The 20,962-nt window shown below is 37.6% G+C and overlaps 1 protein-coding gene across 1 annotated transcript in view; it reads right to left on the bottom strand.

The window, feature by feature from the left end:
• The window catches only part of DSCAM (DS cell adhesion molecule), a 444,911-nt gene that overhangs the window by 141,714 nt on the left and 282,235 nt on the right, over positions 1-20,962 (bottom strand). Inside the window, exons 7-9 of the mRNA XM_015882861.2 lie at positions 19,446-19,742; positions 18,386-18,661; positions 5,738-6,016 (exon numbers count right to left, since the gene is read on the bottom strand). Of these exons, the coding sequence (XP_015738347.1) occupies positions 5,738-6,016; positions 18,386-18,661; positions 19,446-19,742 (852 nt within the window). The remainder of the gene's footprint in view (positions 1-5,737; positions 6,017-18,385; positions 18,662-19,445; positions 19,743-20,962) is intronic.

The raw sequence follows: 20,962 nt of genomic DNA on the forward strand, positions 1-20,962 counted from the left end.
TTTTTACCCATCTGCTCTGTCCCCTCGAATTCACCTCAGTTGTGTCAGCTTTAAAGGTGAATAATTGGAAATGGTGCAAAAAGATAAATGATGATTACTGGACACTTCTATCACTGAAAAGTGTGAAGTGTATAATATTTTTTTTTAAATGCTCTCTTATAATACAAATTTTTTGAAAATTCATTTTTATAATTTTATATTAAATAATGGTGTATGTGTGTGTGTGTGTGTGTGTGTGTGTGTGTGTGTGTATGTGAAGGCACAAGGAGAACGTTCTGAAAAAGTTAAGCAAGACTGTGTATCATGCATATTATGTAATAAAGGAAATAAGACCTTAAAATATTATTTGCATTAAAATTATCTATTTCCATAATGCGTTCATCTACTCCTTTTTGACTTGTATTGAGAAAAATGGATAGATGTAAAAGATGTTATTCAATCATTTCTATGGAAATGCATCTTTCCACATCTTCAACACACTCATGGACTGTAGCTATATGTGTTGCATTCACCTTAAATGATGAGAAGCTCTGATCTGGGCTTTTAAGATACTGATTTCACTGTATTTCTCTCTATATATATCAGATTTTGCTCTCACATTCTTGGTACCACTAATTGTAATAATTATTTTTAATACAGAATGTGATATCATAAAGGTAACTAGTGAAACTGAATTTCAGAACCAGGCATATGATCAGCGGTCATACTTTAGTGCTCCATAAACAGAGTATGTTTGAACCTAGGCAAAAACTCTGCCTTCAGCAGAAGTAACAACATCAATTTCCACATTCAGTCAAAGTTCAGTCTTCCTTTAAGACTACTTACAGAAGTGTGAACTGCTGCTGTGATTTTGAGGACATGTATACTTGACCCTTAGTTTTAATATTGCCAATAGAAATCACAAATGATGCTAAAGCAAAATAAAATTACTAATTCAATGACCTTTTGATTATTTCAATCTAGGTAAAACCACAGGATTTTTCTGCATATAGAAATGATTAAGAAGTAAAAGGAGATCTTTGTATTTTCTATCCCGTTGATAGTTTCTAAATTTTATTTTTGATTAATAATTTCTTCAGTGCTATGTGCTATCAATTTTGGGAAGATGAATTAGTTTACTACTTGGTAAAGATTTCGATACTTAGCATTAGATTATAAAGCAACATTCACTATTTCATTATCTTTAAGGAATTCATTAGCCCTTAAAGAAGACTTCTTTATTAAGAACTTATCCAAGTTCATTTGTCTGATGTGCTTAAGTGGAGTTAATGGAGAAATAAAGCAATTAGATTTCTTCTTCTCCCTCTTGTCATAAAAGTGTGAGCCTCCTCTACCCATTTATAAATGAAACAATCTGAAATAGCTCATGAATATGACTGAAGAGTTCTACTTTTACTAACACCTTTGTTTCACCACCCCAGCCTCTTGAGCCCATAAAGAGGGCATTTGAAATTGTTTTAATAGTGAGTTCCTGTTAGGATCTCTCATTTAATACAGGCCATGGGTCTGTGATGAAAAACGAGCTGTTGAATTGTTTAGTGTAAGAACAGTAAGTTGGCAAATGAAAACAGCTTAATTCAAAGGACCTAAAAAAGGTGTTTTCCATCCATGTTATGATTAGCAGACTCAAGCTCCCACACAGGGAAAACAAAGTATGAGAAAAATTACAGTAGGATATGGAAAATTACATAAAAGCCACATTGCCATATCAAAAGAAGGAAAATGTTTAAATTATTTACTTGTTTAAAACAATCCTGACAAAATTGTTGGTACACTAAGAAGACACCACTTATTAATGTCATTTCTTTTGAAAGAACAAACATTACTAGCTAATTTTATTAATTTTTTTTTTTTTTTTTTTTTGGTGCAAATCCAAAAATTCTTTATGACTCGTCTTTATGATGAAGATGAGATGACAAACTCAAACTCTCCTTCCCAGACTTTCAATCTCTGGAAGTGTGTTTGGCTCCCAAGTACAGATGAGTACATGACATTCGAAAGCAATACTGAAGAGCTCCTCACATAAGCTCCTGCAGTGGGCTACTGAAGTAAGTAAAGAAATAATCTATGACATTTACCTAGAACACAATGTTTCATTTTTACAGGGAATATTTGTACTTCACATTTAAATCATACTGTCAAAATGATGGAAGAATTTTAATCAGCCAAAGCAACCACTGATGTGTTAATGAATGAGATCATTAAACACTGTACTTCAGCAAAAAATGAACAGTTATTAAATTCGGTCATTGGACCTAAGGGGTCAATTTAGCTGGTTTAGAGAAACCATTTGCTAGGCAGTTCAAAAAAAAAAAAAAAATAAAAAAAAAAAAATGTTTGTCTACTGAAAACTGAAAACATTACATAGACAGCAAATCATCCAAGAGTAACCTTCAAAGCTGCAGCAGAGAAAGTAAAGGAATTCTGATATCAGCTGCAACTATAAATCTTTTCCCTGCTTTTCCATCACTGCATTTGCTGCATCTCACCACCTCCAAACATCAGAAAGCAGACTGATACTTTCTATATTCAAGGCTCATAGACTGCTCATTTGGTGCTTAACTACATAATGATATTCAACATTCCTGGGAAGTACAAAATGAAAACACGTTTATACTTAATGTACTAAATGTATTAAAGGGCATTATTAGATATTTAAAGACCTTATCTCAATTTTAATTTATGATCTATTCGTTAGCAGGAATTTTAACATCATGGTTTTTGCACCCACTTCTATCACTGAATGCGCTGTTCCTGCAGCACCTGCACAATTATAACACATTTACCAGATCTCTCTTTTCAGTTTCCAACTAAAACATTTTTCACTGCTTTTTATTTTATAATCTTTTCATTCTCATTTTCAGAAACTCTGCAGAATTGAAAAAGGTGATAAAGCACATATATTTCTTTAACCTCTCCTTAGAAGACAGTCAAAATGAGTATAGTCTTAATTATAACAAGTATAAGTATAAAGATAAGTATTTGACAGGGAAGATGTTTTCCTGATTTCCATGGGTGGCTTTCATGACAGAATCCCATTCTTTCCTTTTTGTTAATAGCATGCCTAGCAAACCAGGAGCGTAAGAATAAATAAAATAATAACAGTGTATGAGTTTTTGAGAAACCTTTTTAGCTTGCCATTCTAGTTTGTAAATTTTTTATGAACTTCCAAGAGGAACTGCAGGCTGGAATCCAGTGCTGCTCAAAATCATGAGAATGAAAGCTCTACTTCCACTCACCTGCCGTTCCTACTTGTACTCCCTGGATGCAGTAAAGAGGGAAGCTTCTCCCATTGTCCATTTCATCAGCTTTTAGAAGATATTACATTTCTTGTTTACAAAGGAGCTCACATGAGCCTGCTGTTCTCTGGAGCTCACCATTATCAGCTGTTTGGTAGTACACTGCATCACACTCAGCAAAGATATTTCTAATCTTTGTGTTAAGATTTCATCCTTTCAGCTCCAATGGAGGCATATTCCCCTATTCAAATGTGTCTGAAATTGGCCAATAAGTCATTGGAGAGAAGTACTGGACGAGCCCAGAACATTTAGCTAAGACATATTTCCAGCTCCTCACCAAGAAACCCATGGCAGAGAGAACTGAGGTTTCTCTGATTGCTTCTTAATCCAAGGTGGCAGATCTGCTCAACAGCCTTCTACCCTCACTTTATTTCTCTCACTGTCTTCCATATAACACATGATGTTCTGCAAGGAAGGTCTACGGAAGTTAATCACCTCCTCTGATAGTTAAAGCAGGAAAAATCCAGCTGTCTGGTATTTTTAAATCTTCTTATTATTGCTTAGTTATTTTTAAACAACACAATATAACAGGAACAGCTAATGAGAACAGGAGCAGTGAGGACAAGCGATGAAGTGCCCACAAATTTTAACTGACCAGTGATTGTTTATCTTTTACCATTTTATACTCCTAGCACAATGGTAGTTCAGCTTAGACAACAAAAACATTTCTAGGAAGAACATAGGAAATCTACAGAAAAATATGAATGCTAAAAAACAGGACACGTGATCAGACAGATAAAATAATAGGGAGAAAACAAACACTGAAGAATTTAGACTGTATGGATTCTCCATTCATCTTAGAAATGGATCAGTTTTACATGAAACTTCTAAGTCTCGTTATGTACTGTACAATAATACAGACTCGCATATATTAAAAACATGTTAGTCTTCATTGTTTTTGAGTACTTTTAGAAAGAAAATGATGACAGGAACTTTGTAGGGGACAGTCATATTCCCTTTGTTTTCTTCATTTAAATTTCACAAGAGTAATTTAAAAGCCATTTATTCTCCCTTTACTTAGAGAAATATTGTTCAGTGGGTTTAGGAAAATACTGTATTTCCTTTATACTGTATCTAAGAACAAAAAGATGAGAAGGAATCAGAAAACTTGGAGGAGAAACAGAGAAGGAAATCAAGTATTTACTGAGATGTGTATAGTTTGAGTTGGAAGGGAATTAGAAGTGATCACAATTAGCACTCTAATGTCTATATTCTGACCTTCATGGAATGAGAGAGCTGAAGCAGTTCAATACTGAGGGAAAGAGGTCAGCCCAGGGTTCTGGCAGAAAAATCAGGTCAAATGTCATATTATATTTCCCTCTTCCCCTCTGAGTGGGAATTATTATCCCAGATGCATAAGTAAAACTGATTAAGCCATTGCCATTTAAATTGAAAGAGGAGAAGGGCTTAAAAAGGTTTCTGCAGAGCACTAGCCGGGGTAGAAAGATAAGCAAGAGGGGTAAAACTGAGTGGCCCTTGTAAACTCCAGGAGTACTACTCCAGAAAGTTTTTCCTGGGCAAGACATGGTGAGAAGCTACTTTCCACCACCGCCACCACCAGAAATATATTGGTAAACTTATAGGATGTAGTGATCTTCAACAGGCAAAAATAACCAGGGGCACTTGCAGTATTACAGTGTATGCCTCTTTACCTTGAGGAGTCTAATGGCTTGGTGTCAAGAAGGAGATGGTGCAGGGAGAAAAGAGTAAAATAGCTTTACTTTATTAAAAAGTGAAAAATTAAAAACAGTTTGTAAAGCTTTCAGAAAGAAAAAGAAGTAGGTTTTTTTAATGTGTGCACACTAAGTTTTGTGCACTAAGTTTTAAAATATATCAAAAGTTACACTCTCTAGGGAAATTGGCTGAAGTATGACTTGAAAGGCATAAGATGTGGGAAGTATTTCTCTAAAAGGTCTTCTCCACATGAAATATTTACTTACTGAAGTTCTATATTCACATTTATTTCAAGGAAAAATATTGTGAAGCAAGCAAGAGCAAATGGATTGTATTATTTGAGTAATAAACACAAACAAGAAAAAGAATGCCAGTATAAATGCTTTGCTTTTATACTGAGGTAACGTTATATGAGAAGGAGTTCTAAATCAAAAATGAGGATAATCAGACTAGAAAAATAATAGAGATTAATTTGATAACCCTTGAAATACTTGATCCCAAGGATCAAGTGGTCTTGCTCCACTAAGTCTGGAAAGTCAGTGCTGTGGCTACCCCATTCACCCTCTGCTTTTCAGGGCTGTTGCTTAATTTCAGATAGAGAAGGCTTTTTTTGTTTCTGTGCTTCACATCTCTGTGTGATCTCTTTTATGATAAGAAGGATTACCATATTTCCTGTTTTATACTTCCCATCATACAGATGTCATCACAAAATAATGATGAAATCTGCTTAATTGGTGCTTTTCAAACTAATTATGTCTACTTACCTCTCACAATTAATTGGCTTTGGTGCTCCACAGCTGCTGCATCATTTCTAGCTATGCAGGTATAATTCCCATTGTGCATCAGAGAAAGATTAGAAATCCGTAAGGAGCTGGTGAAGTCAATGTTGTCAATAGTCACCCCTAGGCTGGCTGGGATGGGCCTGCCGTCCTTCTGCCAGGTGATGGTGATGGGCAGATCTCCAGAGACAACCACACAGGGAATGAAGACCCGCTGCCCGATGGAGAACCTTGGGAACTCAAAAGGCTGAATAAAAGGAGGAACTGAAACAAAAGAGTAAAAAGGATTTGTTGCAGGTGTGATCTCATTTCTAAAATCACTCTAATGGAACTGGTATTTAGTATGTGCAAAACTGAGTATGTAACAGCAATACCATCAAATAGCCGTAGGACATTGTTTAACTAATAAAAATCACATCTTTTGCAGATACCTTTCTGAAATAGGCTTTTTCTTGGCTACCAAATGCATTAAGCAGAAATGAGAAGCAGTGACAGATTAGAGACACTAGATCAGCATTGGCAGAATCCTGTGAGAGCAATCAGCCTTTCCTCAAAAAAATTCCACTGACAGGTCAGGACTCCGCAGATCTTTCATAGTGGGGTTGCCTAGGCAGTCCAGGATGAGCTCACCAGTTTTCACAGTTTGGGACAAGGGCTTTGCTTAGGGCCACAGAATAAATCTGGAAGAATTTCCAGATTGCCTATCAAATATGATGAAAGGGTGTGTAAGATCTAAAACTCTTCCTGGAACTTAATTTATTTCTGTTTTAAGGCACAATTTTTAATAAGACTGCGTGAAGTAACACAGTAAAAGGTACAAACAGTATTGATAGGACAGTAAACTTTAATTAAAACTGACTTCTAAACAGAGGGAAAGTACAAGGTATAAGGTTTTAAGTTGGCATTTAATAATGCCAAGAATATTTTGCTTGACAACAATTTTTACTCATTTTCCTCATTATTCTGTGTCTGAAAAAAACCCAACAAAATAACATAAAATAGGCACCCCTTTTCTTCCATCATAGGGAATAATTTCTCTTTAACGAAAATATTTTGTTCTCAGGTACTTTCAATAAAAACAAATAGAACAGTGAGTTGGGTTTAATAAACAAAGAAGGAAGTAATGGAGATGCCCTGATTTCTCTCAGCTGTTTGAAATATTTGCACACAGCTTGGGAATCAAATACACACCCACTGTAGGAGTCTGAACCTTCTCCCAGTCTCAGGGGAGCACTCTAACAACCAGGGCATTGATTGATCTGATAGATTTCTGTCAGTCTTTCCTGAGGGAACTATAAAAGCAGCTTTGCAGTCAATACTCAGATACTCATTTATTAAAAGCGAAGGCTCTTAGAGGTTATGTATCTTAGAAATAGGAGTGCAATTCCTGTTCTTGAACGAGACATTGCTTGTATACAGTCAACAGTACACCTGAACATCTTTAATAGGAAAGTTCAAAGGACATCCACAGAGAAACATTTAAACTGATTTATATTAGCTAGCTTCAGAAGAAAATAGAGCTGGTGGCTTTATCTACTTCTTTTGTCCTGACATCCTTTAGCAAAATGAAAGCTTTCTTTTCCAGAAACTGAAGTAGAGAAGAAGCAGAAAAGCTCTCCAAAATGGTTGCAGTGTATGCCACCTCATTTACTTTCTTAGCAGCATTTGTACTCCTCTGCCAGTGTCCTACCTCTGGATGGCAGGGACGGATATTTGTAATTATTATTATGTTAGTTTGATGTGGTTACTTGTATCATTGCACCTGTTGGCTCCTCTTCCATTCATGAAGAAAGTGATACCAAGCCCTCTGAAGGGCAAAGGCATTGTTCAATGATGTACACTAGTGTATGTGAGTGTAATAGTGCAAGAGGATTTTAACTTTGCTGTTTCTAGAATAAGCCTCAATGCCATTTGAAGAGGAGATGTTGTAGCAGTGCATGTCTGTCACAAAGTGGTTAAATCAGGCTTCAGATCTACAGATGCAGTGTAACAGTTTCTTCTTACAGGTTTTCTGCCACATCTTTCTTTTTCTCTTGGGACCTAGTGTTACATAGAGTGACAAAATATCTGCCTGATTCTTCTAATTGCTCTAGTCCACCTAACACATTCATGTGACAGATCATTCAGTCATTGACAGATCATTTTGCACCACAGTACAAAGAAGGACATAAAACTATTAGAGTGTGTCTAAAGGAGAGCTACAAAGATGGTGAAGGCTTTGAGGGCAATTTGTGTGTGGAGCAGCTAAGGCCCCTTGGTGTGCTCAGCCCACAGTAGAGGAGCTGAGGGGGAGGCCTGATGGCAACTACAGTTCCTCAGCTGAGCTCTGCTCTCTGTGACAGCAACAGGACCTGAGAGAACAGCATGGAGCTTTGACAGGGGAGGGGCAGCTGGGGGTCAGGAAAGGGGCTGCACCAGAGGGCAGTGGGCATGGAACAGGATGCACAGGGCTGTGGGCATGGCACCCAGTGCCGGAGTTTGAGGAATGGCTGGACAGCGCTCTCAGGCATAGGGTTTGATTTTGGGTGGCCCTGCATGGAGCCAGTAGCTGGACTTGGTAATACTTGTGGGTAACTTTCAACATGGGATAGGCTGTGATTCTGGATTCCTCGTGCATCAACAGAAAACAGACAAATTTACTTCAGTATACACTGACACAGTTTGCAATTCAAGAATGAGAAATTTTTAGTACCAGAGGTTTTGACATGTTTTCCCTTGCTAAGTGCAGCTATCTGCTAAATGGACCCCCTGCACTGACTGTATGAGCCAGCACATCTCCGCTGCACATTTCTTTAAAGTCTTCTATCTAGGCATCATTACCAAAAGATAAGCTAGAATTCAGAACAGAGTAGCAAATTGCTTCAGTATTTTCTGCTGAGTATGTAACAGACTTGAACTTATCTTTCATAGACAAAATTTATAGCAGGAGTAAGAGAACATACTTCTCAAGGATTGTTCAATGCATCTTGACCCTCCAGCTCCACAATGAAGAAAACCATGAGCAAGATCAGTAAGCCATATTGAAGTATTTTTTTTCCACAAAATATTGATTGGCAAGGCTACATTTACTGACTCTAAAATTCAAGCAACAGCCTGCAGAGCATTTCATATATTGGCTAAAATATTTATAGGCAGCACATTTTCCCTCTGCCCAGGTTTTTAAGATACTGAGGACACCAACATTTATTTCTGCCTTGTAAGATATAATGTGTATTCAGCCTGCAGCAGCTTGCACTCCTGACAAGGAGGTTATTTGGAAAGCAGTGTGTAATTTAAAATCAGTACTTTTAAAAAAGTAAATAGTCAAGAGATAACTTCAAAATATGGAATAATGATTTTCAGCTGCAGTATTAACTATTTTGGGTTGATAACAGCAGTTTCTAGCAGGAAGACCTGACACAGGTCTTCTTGCTAATTTTAAGATGGGGAAAAATCACCAAAAATCACTTATTAAAAGCATAGAAGGAGAACAAAGCACAGCTGAAGACATTTAAATCAAAAGCTGTCATATGTATTTCTGAAGTAAAAAGCTGACATAAACAATAGAAAAAATCTGGCTTGATTAATCAGCATATTTTGAAAAATTCTGGTAAAATAAAACTGTACAAAAAGCACAACAAAAGTAGGATGGATGTAGACTACTTCAGGTCTTAGAGAAAAGTTACCATAGAACAGATAAACATATTTAAAATACTCTAAGGTGTAGCATAGTATTTTCCTTTTCTACATGTAGCTTTTGTTTCACCATATTTCAAAGCTTCTATTTGATTTTGTTAGTTAAATTAGTTTACTTCACATAACATATATAGACAGGGTTATATGTGCAATTGTGTGTTGTGTATTTGAAAGGGATGTTTACTCACAACAGTCAAAAGAGTGACAATCTGTGCTCTATGAAATGAAGTGAAATGGCTTGGGGATTCTTTATTGATGAGTGCTTGAATTAAGTGTCTATTTAAAAAGAGGATTATGGGCCAATCTAATTACTGTTAATGCATAAGATTTAAATACTGTTCTTGTCCCCCAGCAACATCTCCTGGGCCTCTGGGAGATAAGTGTCAATGAAGGCTTCTATGATGCTCTCCATTAGCAAAGGAACATCCTTAATTTCTTGCCCTCTGTTTCATGGGAGTTATGTTGGAAGAAACTACTTAGATGATTCACTAAAACAGAACATCCTGCAGATGCCTTCTCTCCTGCAGCAGTCTTGTGAACATACCATTGCTCTCTTGTGGCTCTCCACAGTAAAATAAAAGTTGTTCTCCTGTTTATCACTACAAACTGCTCTCTAGTGGATTTTCATGCAATAACACTTTTGGAGGAGCTGTGCCCACACTATCACATAACTTTAGCAATGAATACACACAACACTGGTACATTGGCTGATGCAAAATAATAGCTACGAACTATGTAGGCCACTTTGAACATAACATCTCTGACTTATTTCCATGGAAACTACAACACATACAAAGAGCACAATAACACTCTTTTGTAGAGTAAATTCTCAGCCTTAAAACACTATTTGGCGACACAGTCACCACTATTAGCCATGTATTTTCACCAGTGGTGAACAAGAGTCTGCATGTCACACTCATAACAATCTGCATCAGCAGAGGAAACCTACTGTTACTTTTGCCACTGCTGAAATGCATCACCCACCACCTCACTGTGCTCGCATCCATTGTTAGGTCACCATTATCATTCAGCAGGTGTCAATGAATGTCAATGGGTATCAGTTTTTCTTTATGGCACACCTTTGCTTCATACACAGTATCCACTTCATATGCCATTGTGTCAGACTGCCCTCTGTCACACAGTAACAAAATGTAATGTAATACTGGTGGGAAAGTTCAGCCTCCACTGCCATCCCACCAACAGCCACCTCAGACACATTGGGAAACATTATAAAATAGGAAGGATTACTTTCAGAGCAGCCCTTATACAGAAGTTCTCAAAGCAGCCATGTAAACCAAAATTTCATGCACTGGGACTGAAAAAGGCTTTGACTTTGTATTTGCACAGATCCATTGACTGTTCCACCTAAACATCTCCATCCCTTGTGGGTGATGGTCTCAGCAATTGCACGTAGCCCACGAAGCACTAGATTCTTCTGCTTCTCTCTTTTATTTATTGGGCTTTATCAGTAGGGCACATCATTCACTGAACTGTCTGTCAACGGCATTTACTGATCTGAGACACGTAGTGTGCTCCCTTTTTGACTGCTAACACACCCTGGCTTGAAAAGAAGGAATACTGTTATATTCTAGAGGCCTAGTTGTATGCACTGGAAATAAAAGAACCAAATCACTATCTGTAATGTCTCTGCTGTTCACAATGTTTCTATATACTTGCAAGTTCATCAGTTACCAGAACTGATCCAATATCAAAAGTCCGTCCAAATCTTACCACAACAGTGTTGCAGAGCAAATACTACCCACACCTTCCCCAACCTCAGTTCCCACTTCTCCCCTTTGCAATATAACACTGGTAACCCACAGGCTCCCTGATACTGTTCTGAGAGCTCCCTCAAAATAAGAGTGCAGTTAAAATGCTATGTAAGACCAAGAGTGCTTCACCTATCTATCAGATCACCCCATTTTAGCCAGTACTGTGAGGGGAAAGATCATGCCCTTTAAACCTAGGATGGGGGTAGCTATGTTCTCTGCCCAAGGGGATGCATTTGCTTATGCATTTTTTAAAGAGGAAACATTTTCGTTGTGGCAACAGGGTAACAGCTGCAAGAGTATAGTAACACAAGCTGTCACATTCATTGTTAAAGTGCCCGGTGATAAAAAGCCCATCTTGCAGGCTGTGCATTATCTAGAAGCACTTACTCAGTCCACTACTTTTCCTTCGCTTTTAGAACTTCTTTCTGAGCTATTGCTCTTATTTACCCCCTATGTAATCTTAAGTGATCTCTGTCCTCAGGTAACACTGTGAAAAGGTGAACACAACTAAATCACTGGAGCCAAAAGTTAAAGATTTGGAAGAGAAAGGAGTTGGACAAATGGACTTCATGCTTTGAAAATTATTCCAATGAGCAGTTTGACTGGCTTAATACTAATTTCTCCTTCACCAGCATTCCATGACTGTACACAAGGAGCTGATTTTACATCATCCTTCTATTACCACATTGTTGATGTCCTCTTTTCTGTACATCCTTTGTACTATGAACTGATTTCAACTTAGGGCATCATACCCCATTCTTCCATTATTGTGTTCATGCACACTCACTTTCTACATATAGTTACTATCTGGAATAACACGCACTGCTAATAACACAATCCAATTTGAAATAAAATGATTAGCATTTTAAGAACAATTCTAACAAATGTATATAAAAGTATTTCAGATATAAGTGAATGCATAAAGAACAAGAGTGTGGCTTTTTCCAAACTGAGGCTAAAGACAGCTGCACTGTAAAACAGGAGAATGTTAAAGTTTAAATATACAGATAACTCTTGAACTCTTATTCAAGTACTAAGGCTTATTCCATCCCCATTTTCTGAGGATGCCTTTTAAGTGGATTTTTGCAGGACCTTTTGCATGACTTGATACCCATTCTCATCACACAGTGCTTTTCTGATTTCTGTATATGACATCTCCAGTTACTTTGGAAGATCTGATTATTTCTTCCTGAAGGATGTACAAGCTTGGAGGAAATCAAAAAGGTATTACATTGGAGAGAAAAACATGCAGGAAGTGATACAATGAAAGAAGCATCTGAAGGACCTCAAAACCAGAGTTTTTTCATTCAAATCATTCAAAGCTGAATTCACACTTCATCTAATCCACTCTGTAGATAGCAAGAAGCATAAAGAAATTAGCAGATTGTTTGATGACAGCATACACCATGGTCCAAAGGACCACTGAAAGATTCCCCCTTGGAGATTTTCCCCTCCCATGTCCACAGTTTTTAGTACTCAGAAGAGCCCACTTGGAACTGATCTGCAATTCAAATTCACCAATACCATTTTACATATTAGGAAAAGATGGATGCTTCCTGAGAAAAATGTAGAGAATCTATTCAAGTAGTCACAAAACTAACTGCTTTTAGAAATAGCCTCTGTTAGGTTTTCATGTTTTCTAAAAAGAAACAGGCTGATACAATTTCTTGCAGTTCACAACAGGTGAAGTGCTATCACTTCACCATCAGATAATAAGTTACTTTCTGAATCAATGGCACACCATAATCTCTGCAAGATCAGAAACAGCACTTTTGAGTGCCACACTTTTTTTTTCTTTCTTTTTTTTTTTTTTTTTGATGCTGCACCCTTCCTCACAGGGGCTTCTTTATCAATTAATGTCTGAGAAGTGTGAATAGCAGCAGGCTGCTTATATGAGAAGTGGGTCTCATGAGATAGATGAAAAGAAAATCATCACTTAATACTGATGGCTTTTACTGTAGCTGAGAAAACTATAAATCACATAACAAAAAAAAAAAAAAAAGAAAAAAGAAAAAAAAAGGAAGATAATGACTCGCTCCTGCTTTTAAAATGTTTCCACATCCAATAAATGCTGTAGAATTGATGTTGCTATTGTTATTCTACCACCTTGCTACTAAACGGGCTGTTTTTCAGTGGAAATATTAAACTTACAGATGGGGTGTGTAATACACCATCTTGTTTTGTTTGACAACTCTTCTCATTTTTAGACTACTTTTATTTGCTTGCAATTTGACTTTTGTTTGGATAGCACTTTTCCAGGCCAGGTGTCTGCCTCATGCTGAGTCATTTCATCTGGGAGGTTGCAGCTACAACAGTCTGGTCACTTCTGAGAATAGGCAGAGTTGAAATATAAGGATATATTGCATTTTCATCCTACCTTAAAAGAAAGATAAAATAAAAATAAAAAGCCGTTGTGAGAACCTGAGTAGTCCCACCACAGTTTTCATGTTCACAAGTATCAGGTGCTCTTGCTGTTCCTATGGAAAGTCATCAAAAGAGTGCCCAAATTTGAATGTACAGAGCAATAGTGGAGATCTCAGGGCCAAGAAAACAGAAAGAGAAACCAGCCACTTTTACTAGGCATGCAGATAGCAGCAGCAAGCAATGAAGCAGAAACTGAAAACATAGCCCAGGATAAGAAAAGGGACTTGCAAATTTGGATTTAGGAGAAGCAGTAGTAAGTCAAAAGTTGGGATCAGGCTTGCAGTTGGATTCAAGAGATCATGGAGACTGGTAAAGTGAAGTTGGAAAATGGTTGGGAATGTTAAGTTGGAACAAAAAAGCACTGCAATGGGATAGACAACTGTCAATGAATGAAGACCACACAAAGGAGATAGAGACTAGAAGCCAGTGGAGATGCAGAAAATGAAACTGGCAATAAGTAGGGAGGCTAACTGGTTGCTGAGAGGAATGAAGGGAGCTCTGAGGGGAAAAGCCACTTCTGAGTCATGAGAACAAGACACTAGGAAAATAAAGGCTGAGGTGAGAAAGATGTGGAAGGCAGACAAGTTTTGGAATCCAGAGCAGAAGAGTCAGGATTAGGACGAGCTGGAGGCAGGTCATACTTAGGAGGGATGAACACAAAAGCCCATGTCTTCACCAGAATATTTTTCTATTCATAGGATATCAGCCTATAACAGTCTTCTGCTGTCAGCAGATGTATAAGAACTTCACTGGCAAACCACTAGAGCTGGGTGAAATAAGGACAGAGAAACTAGTGCTACTAATTTTGTTCTTGGCAAGGACCTGTGCTGTATCCTTAGCAAGGCTAGTCTCGATGAGTACTTTTAAGGATGTCAGTAAATGCTGTTTCCATTTACAGAAGGAGAAGAAGAGGGTGCTCAGTTTAGTCTACAAAGAAGCTAAAAGGAAATTGCATTTAACAGAGGCCAAAGTAAAACACACTGAAAGGTGATTACAGTTGCAAAAGCAAGCACCTGACAGGTATGAAATATCAGAAATTCAGTATGAAAGTAGAGCCATAGCCTCATCCATTTATGTATGCATTACAGTGTGGGTAGATTTCATCACTGTTGTCAGAACTCAGAGCTGGCCAATTCGTTTTTCTAAATGAAAAAAATAAATGCCAAGAAGGCTTGATTTCCAAAATGCTTCTTTAGGACTCAGGCACAGTTCCAACAGTGCTGTGTCTGCCAAGCAGAAACCTGCTTATTTTCCTGCCAGCACATCCAGTTTCCATCAGTTAGTTTACAGGATTGCTAGCTTCCACGATCCAGATTCAGGGACAGAGAAAATGGACAGACAAGGGATGGAGAGAATGGCATGCCACATATCTCTGGCCCAGTCATTTGGCAACTGCAGGCCTCTAGGGTATGTGCCCATGTGGTCAAGAACATCAGATCTTCCTAAAAAAGGCTGCAGCAGATTTAATGTGGTTTTGAATTGATTACTTTCATCAACAGTGCAAAGAAGTAGATGCCTCAAGGTCAAATAATATGGAGATGAGATGCCCAGCTTCAAGCTTTTGGCCTTCTGACAGCCTGCCAGGTGCAGAGCAAAACTCTGGTTCTCTGTCAGTCAGGATTTCATTATGAAGTTTGTTGTGAAACTTTCTTTTCCATCTAAAGAATGTCCTCATGAACTTGCTTTCATTTGGATACTTATAAATATCTCAAAATACTCTACAGAATGGGCAATCCTCCTGTATTTAATTACATGCTCATGCTGTTACATATCCTTATTTGAACGGTGCTTTTGATGAAACCTCATTCAAGACAGAAAGAGAATACTTAATATAATAGAAAATTTGGAATGTGGGTGTAAATGAGGCAGAGAATAGCAGACAAGAATGGCACTTGTATACGTGATGCAGAAAAGTACTGCCCAAATTCTGAATCTACCTTTGTCACAGATCTCTGAGATGATGCTAATTAAATGACTTCAGTTTGTCTTCCCCAGCACATAACCAGTCTGGATAATGGGATTTGTTTAAGTAAGACAATGAACTTGCAGAAGCAAATTTATTTCAGTGGGAGCAGTGCTTTGAACATATAAATGCTATACAAAAGAAAGTAGACTGGAAATAAAAATTAAGCTATAAGCTTCTGAAATTGATGATAAAAATGTGTAGATAAAAGTTTAGTCTCTGCCACAGCTGCCATTTTCTGAAGAGATCCTTAATGCCCAGGTGGGTTTTGAAAAGGAACTCAGTTATGAAGTACTCTGATACCACCAATCAGTTCAGAAGAACTCACGAGGAAACAGGTAATTACACCATCAGAACCGAACATGAAGGAAATAAAATACAAAGCAACAATTCATTCAGTATCACCTATTCTGAATCACCGGTCAGGGGTCACCCAGGAAGCTTGTAGCAGAAATGAGAACAAACCAAAGGACCCATAATATTGAACATGGGCAACAATCTTCCCTCTGTTTCTATGGAGAATAAATAAGTGGAGTGATAATATGAGAAGTTGAACTATAAAATAAAGAGATTTGGGCACTGCCATTAACTCCCCTTACAGTGTCAAATCGTAGGATTCTTCTAAATTCCAGTATGCAAGTAGAACTACTGTTGTTATTTCTTGGAATAAAGTGTGTCAAAACACATCACGTTCACTTGGGAATTCATTAAAAAAAAAAAAAAAAAAAAAAAAAGTTCTTTTCCAACCTCAGTGATCCTATGATTCTTTAATCTTCTAATAAGTTGGATAAAATCACAATCTGTTTATGGAATAAAATATTATATAACCATTTTGGCAAACACTGCACAGTACTAACCTCCAGCTATAGAACCTTGATAACTTCTCAAGTTTATTAATACAAAGCTTGGCTTTGGTATTTTGGGCTTAGAATATGAAGTCAGAAAAGTAACCTCTTTCAATAATAACTTGGCAAGAACTAGGTGCTGAAACACCTAGGACATTTTCTATAGCCAATTTTGGCAACTCCAGAGCAATACATATGATCCCCACTGACACATCTGCTTTGCAATTGCAATTCTCATTGCAGTTCACCATTCACACTGCAACTTGCACTGTTCCAGTCAATCTGCCTTACAGACCACATGCAGGAGAAGGCTGTATCACAGGTAATGTGGCACTCTTCGAATGAATCACATTTTTATATTAGTCATTCAGACCACACACAGTCACTTTCAGATTTCTGACCTGCCAGCAGTCCTGGCAGTTGAATATCCAGAGTAAGGCAGAATATCTTCAAGCCACAGGATGCAAAATCACTGATAAAGAGGGATAATCATTGATGGTACTGACTAGTTTGCTTTATAGGGTGGAACTGTCAGGTTTTAAATCTGTAACCTAATGGAAGTAACAACAATATTGCAGTTAACATTCCCAGTGACTAGTAACTTTTTTTACATAACTGCACAAGCCAAGGATGGAATGCTGGATTATTTTACGTGGCTACATTCTTTTTTATCATCACTTGAAGAAAGGTATCATTTAAGAGGCAGCATTCCTCACCAGATTTACTACAGTAAGTTCACAGTGCAATAGTAACACAACTACTAATTCAGCTCCCTCAATAGATTTGCAGTGTTTTTGTGACGTCAAGCAAGATAACAGATGCGTGAAAATAAATGGTTACATTATCTTCTCATGATACATGATATGATCAGTGGTCCTGTTGGTCTCAGGTGTATGAGATGTTACGTCTTTCACAGAACAAATTGCTAGTGGCTTAAGGCTAATCCCCTGACCTCTTGAAATAATTAGCACTTGCTTCAGTCCAGATTGAAAACAAGAAAGGGCTAAACAAACCAAAGAGAAAGAAAATAAAGGCTCAGATGTCTGTAAGAAAGCAATTTTACTTGTTATCTCTGTTTCTTATCTGAGAACAGATGCAGAAATTGACCCTTCTTCTTCCCTCCTCTCTACCACCAAAAGAAAAAGAGGCAAGAAAAAGCTCCAAAGAACTTCACGACTGGTGAAATTACACTCCAATTCTTCCCACAGGCTCTCATGGGGTGGACTGTATAGTGGTCCTGTTGCTCAAAACCAAGTGCAACTGCAGTCAGGTTTTTTGTCTTTTGTGTCCTTGTGAATAGGTCTGACCATAACCAAGATTGAAATAGCCTGAACATAATGCTAGGAAAATTTCTGTTCTCATTTATTTCTGAAGTCGTTAAGGTTATCCTCATTTGGGACTATGATAATAGATTTTAAACATCCTGTTAGAATTTAAATTCACATTTATTTATAGTACTAACTTTCTACATCATTAATGGCAGTCAGAAAAACCTGCTTAATAACAATTAATGTTTGTAGTTTCCTTCTCTGTTTACTGACAGAAAAACATGCTTCAAAATTCTCATCTTGTTTAAAATTAGAAAGCTACTAACTAACGAAAATGCAGAATTAGCCACTTAGCAGAAAAAAGAGTCACTGGTGAAATTTAGGTCACAAAATATTTATTCATTTGCTGATCAAATTGCTGTTGTGAAAACTGCCAATAGAAAGCTTGTTTCTGTACAGTCTCCCATTAAGTATCAATAATCTGTCAACTGAATAAAGGAGGGTAAAAATCAAGAGAGACCAAGAAACAGTGCCTCATTATTATCTATGTCATCTTTAAAAATGAACAGAAATCCACATTAAATGTCTTAAGGATTCGTTGTCTGACTGCCAAGATAATCTTACATGCACTGTCTTGCATTTCACACAGCCATTACCCTAGCTCTAGTTCTCCAAGTTATCCTTACCTTTCACTGTCACATGAACGCTTTGGCTGGTGGACAGCTGGGGCTGAACAAGGACATTACATGTGTATTCACCCTCATCTACCTCCTTCTGCACATCTGAAAGCTTCAGAGTTCCATTGTTCTCAAAAGCCACTTGACGATGGTTAAAGGGCAGCAGCAAAGAGTCTTTGTACCACTTGATGGAGTAATATGGGTAGCCTATTACACGGCAGTGGATGTAGGTGTCCCGTCCTGCTATTGCTGTGATGTTTTTCATTGGTCGAATACTTGCTGGCCCTGAGAAAGTAGAAAGGAAGTCATGAATATAAGCACATTTGTTTGAGAAAATAGACTTTTTTTCCCCCCCCCCTGAATATTCCAATGTTAATGACATTTACAGATGCAGCTTGCACAACACTTCTCAGTATTTGACAGTTTCTGCTTTTAAGAGCCACTTAAGCAGTTTCCCTAATCTTTGTTTGCTCTACTTTTCCCTCACCCTGCAGCATACATACTAATTATGTGGGGGTATATGTTTGCATTATCCAACACTTGTCTGATAAAATCTTTGCTACATTACAAATTAAAAGTCTGATGATGATTTAATTAATGTGAAATACTAACACTGATACAAAGCTAAAATCGTGTTACACATGAGAACACTGACAAAGTTAGCATTTATTTTGACATATATGAAGTATAATACTATGAGGATGGGTATTATGCCATGTAAAGCTAGAAATGCAAGATAAAGTACAGTATACATGAATAATTACAATGAATGTTGGACAAGTAAAGGAGGAAAGAAAAAAACATGCACAGCAGGACTAAAGTAAAGAAAATGTGAATTAGTAATGATGAGTATACAGAACACAAAGAGGAGTCTTCCAAAGTTTAACCATATCATACGCTTTCTGGGTCTGGGAAGGCAGGGTGGGAAAAAAGAGGGGAGGAAGAAAAGGAGAGGGAAAACAGTAAGTTGGTTTTGGCATTCCAAGACTCTTTTCAACACATGCAACAATCTTTTTCTCCACTACAATGAGTTATGTGTGTTTTTTTGAGGAGCTGATTTGACAAGCACCTCTTACGTTTATTCGAGCCTGGTACGGGACGACTCCAGCAGAGTTGTTGGCAGTACAGCGATAAACTCCACCATCTCGGACCTGAGTGTTAGAGATGTTCAGGTAACTGACCACATTCCCTTCAGAGGTGATAATCTGGCTGATACGATGACTGCCATCCTTCACAATGGGATCTTCATCCAGTGTCCAAGTGATGGTAGGCAGGGGGGTCCCCTTCACATTGCACATGAGGGAGACTGGCTCGCCTGGACTCACCACTTTCTCACTGAAGGCAGAAATTATTTTGGGAGTACCATCTGTCAAGAGAAAGAAAAGGAAGAAAATAAAACTTACATGCTGTTCCCTCTATCCTGAGGCTTGTTACAAGACAAAATCTTTATTTGGAAGAGATGTAAATAACTGTATTAGTGGACATAAGTTTACTTACTGAGAGACGGAAACAAACTTTGGTAGTAGATTACTTAAGTAATTATTTCCTTACTGAAAGTTTCTTTGGTATCTGCTAAGAAACTTGATAGTGACTTCCACTACAGAAAAAGCATTAGAATGGAACAATGAGGGCTCTGCAGGGCTATATGAACTGCCAGGTTCTTTCAGGGAGGTGTCAGTCATACACAATTCATCAGTAATGACATGCAACAAACCCCTAACATGCTTTGAAATTTTCTTTTCCTGATACATTTCAGCTCCTTTAAAAGTTAAAGATAAATTCTGTCAATGAGCCAGGCATAACTTGCATAGGCTAATTTCACACAGCTGTGTCAATTCAGTTTAGCCCTGACCCACAATATCCCATTTAGATAAGTATTGAATTAAGCTTTCTCTGAATAGAAGCTGCCAGTAACAATAGTGATGCCAATTTCTTTCTGTGGTCATTTTGTGTTGCAGATAAATAACGCTATGCAATGAGAATGTTCAAATAATTTTTCTTGTTATCAGTGTCACAATGTACTCAGCCTCTACTAAGCAAATGAATAAAGAGAATGCACAGAGACACAAACTTTGAGGTTTTAAGTAGGAAGCAGGATTAAATAACCACACCTACCCAGAGAGCTCAGAGGAATAACATTTAGGAATGATGACACTGCTGTAATTTAGAAAGTTCTTTCTGAAATCAAGTAATGCATGCTCTCCCTTGAAAATTATACTTTCAAAGCTGTATCTTATAAGGGATTTCTATGTAATTAGGGGCAAAAGTGCAAGAGACCACATGTCAAGAGCACTGTGCAGAATATAGCAAGCAAACTAGGAGTCTGGGCACCAGTTTTTTTTTACTGTCAGGTTTTAAAAAAAATAAGAGGCAAGTAAACTAACTTAACTGTCCTACAGTGTTAGCATCTGCAAGAAAGGATATTCATTACCAAGTGAGAGGCCAAAGACACGTAAAAACACATCTTGTACATGAAGCTCTTTATGGACAACTCCTTTCAATTACAGAATGCTGCCAGAACAGAATTAACAAATCTCATGCTCTATTTGAGCACAATATGTACAATGGACTACCTCTTTACAAACA

This window comes from Coturnix japonica, chromosome 1 (assembly GCF_001577835.2).
Source record: "Coturnix japonica isolate 7356 chromosome 1, Coturnix japonica 2.1, whole genome shotgun sequence".
Taxonomy (NCBI): Eukaryota; Metazoa; Chordata; class Aves; order Galliformes; family Phasianidae; genus Coturnix; species Coturnix japonica.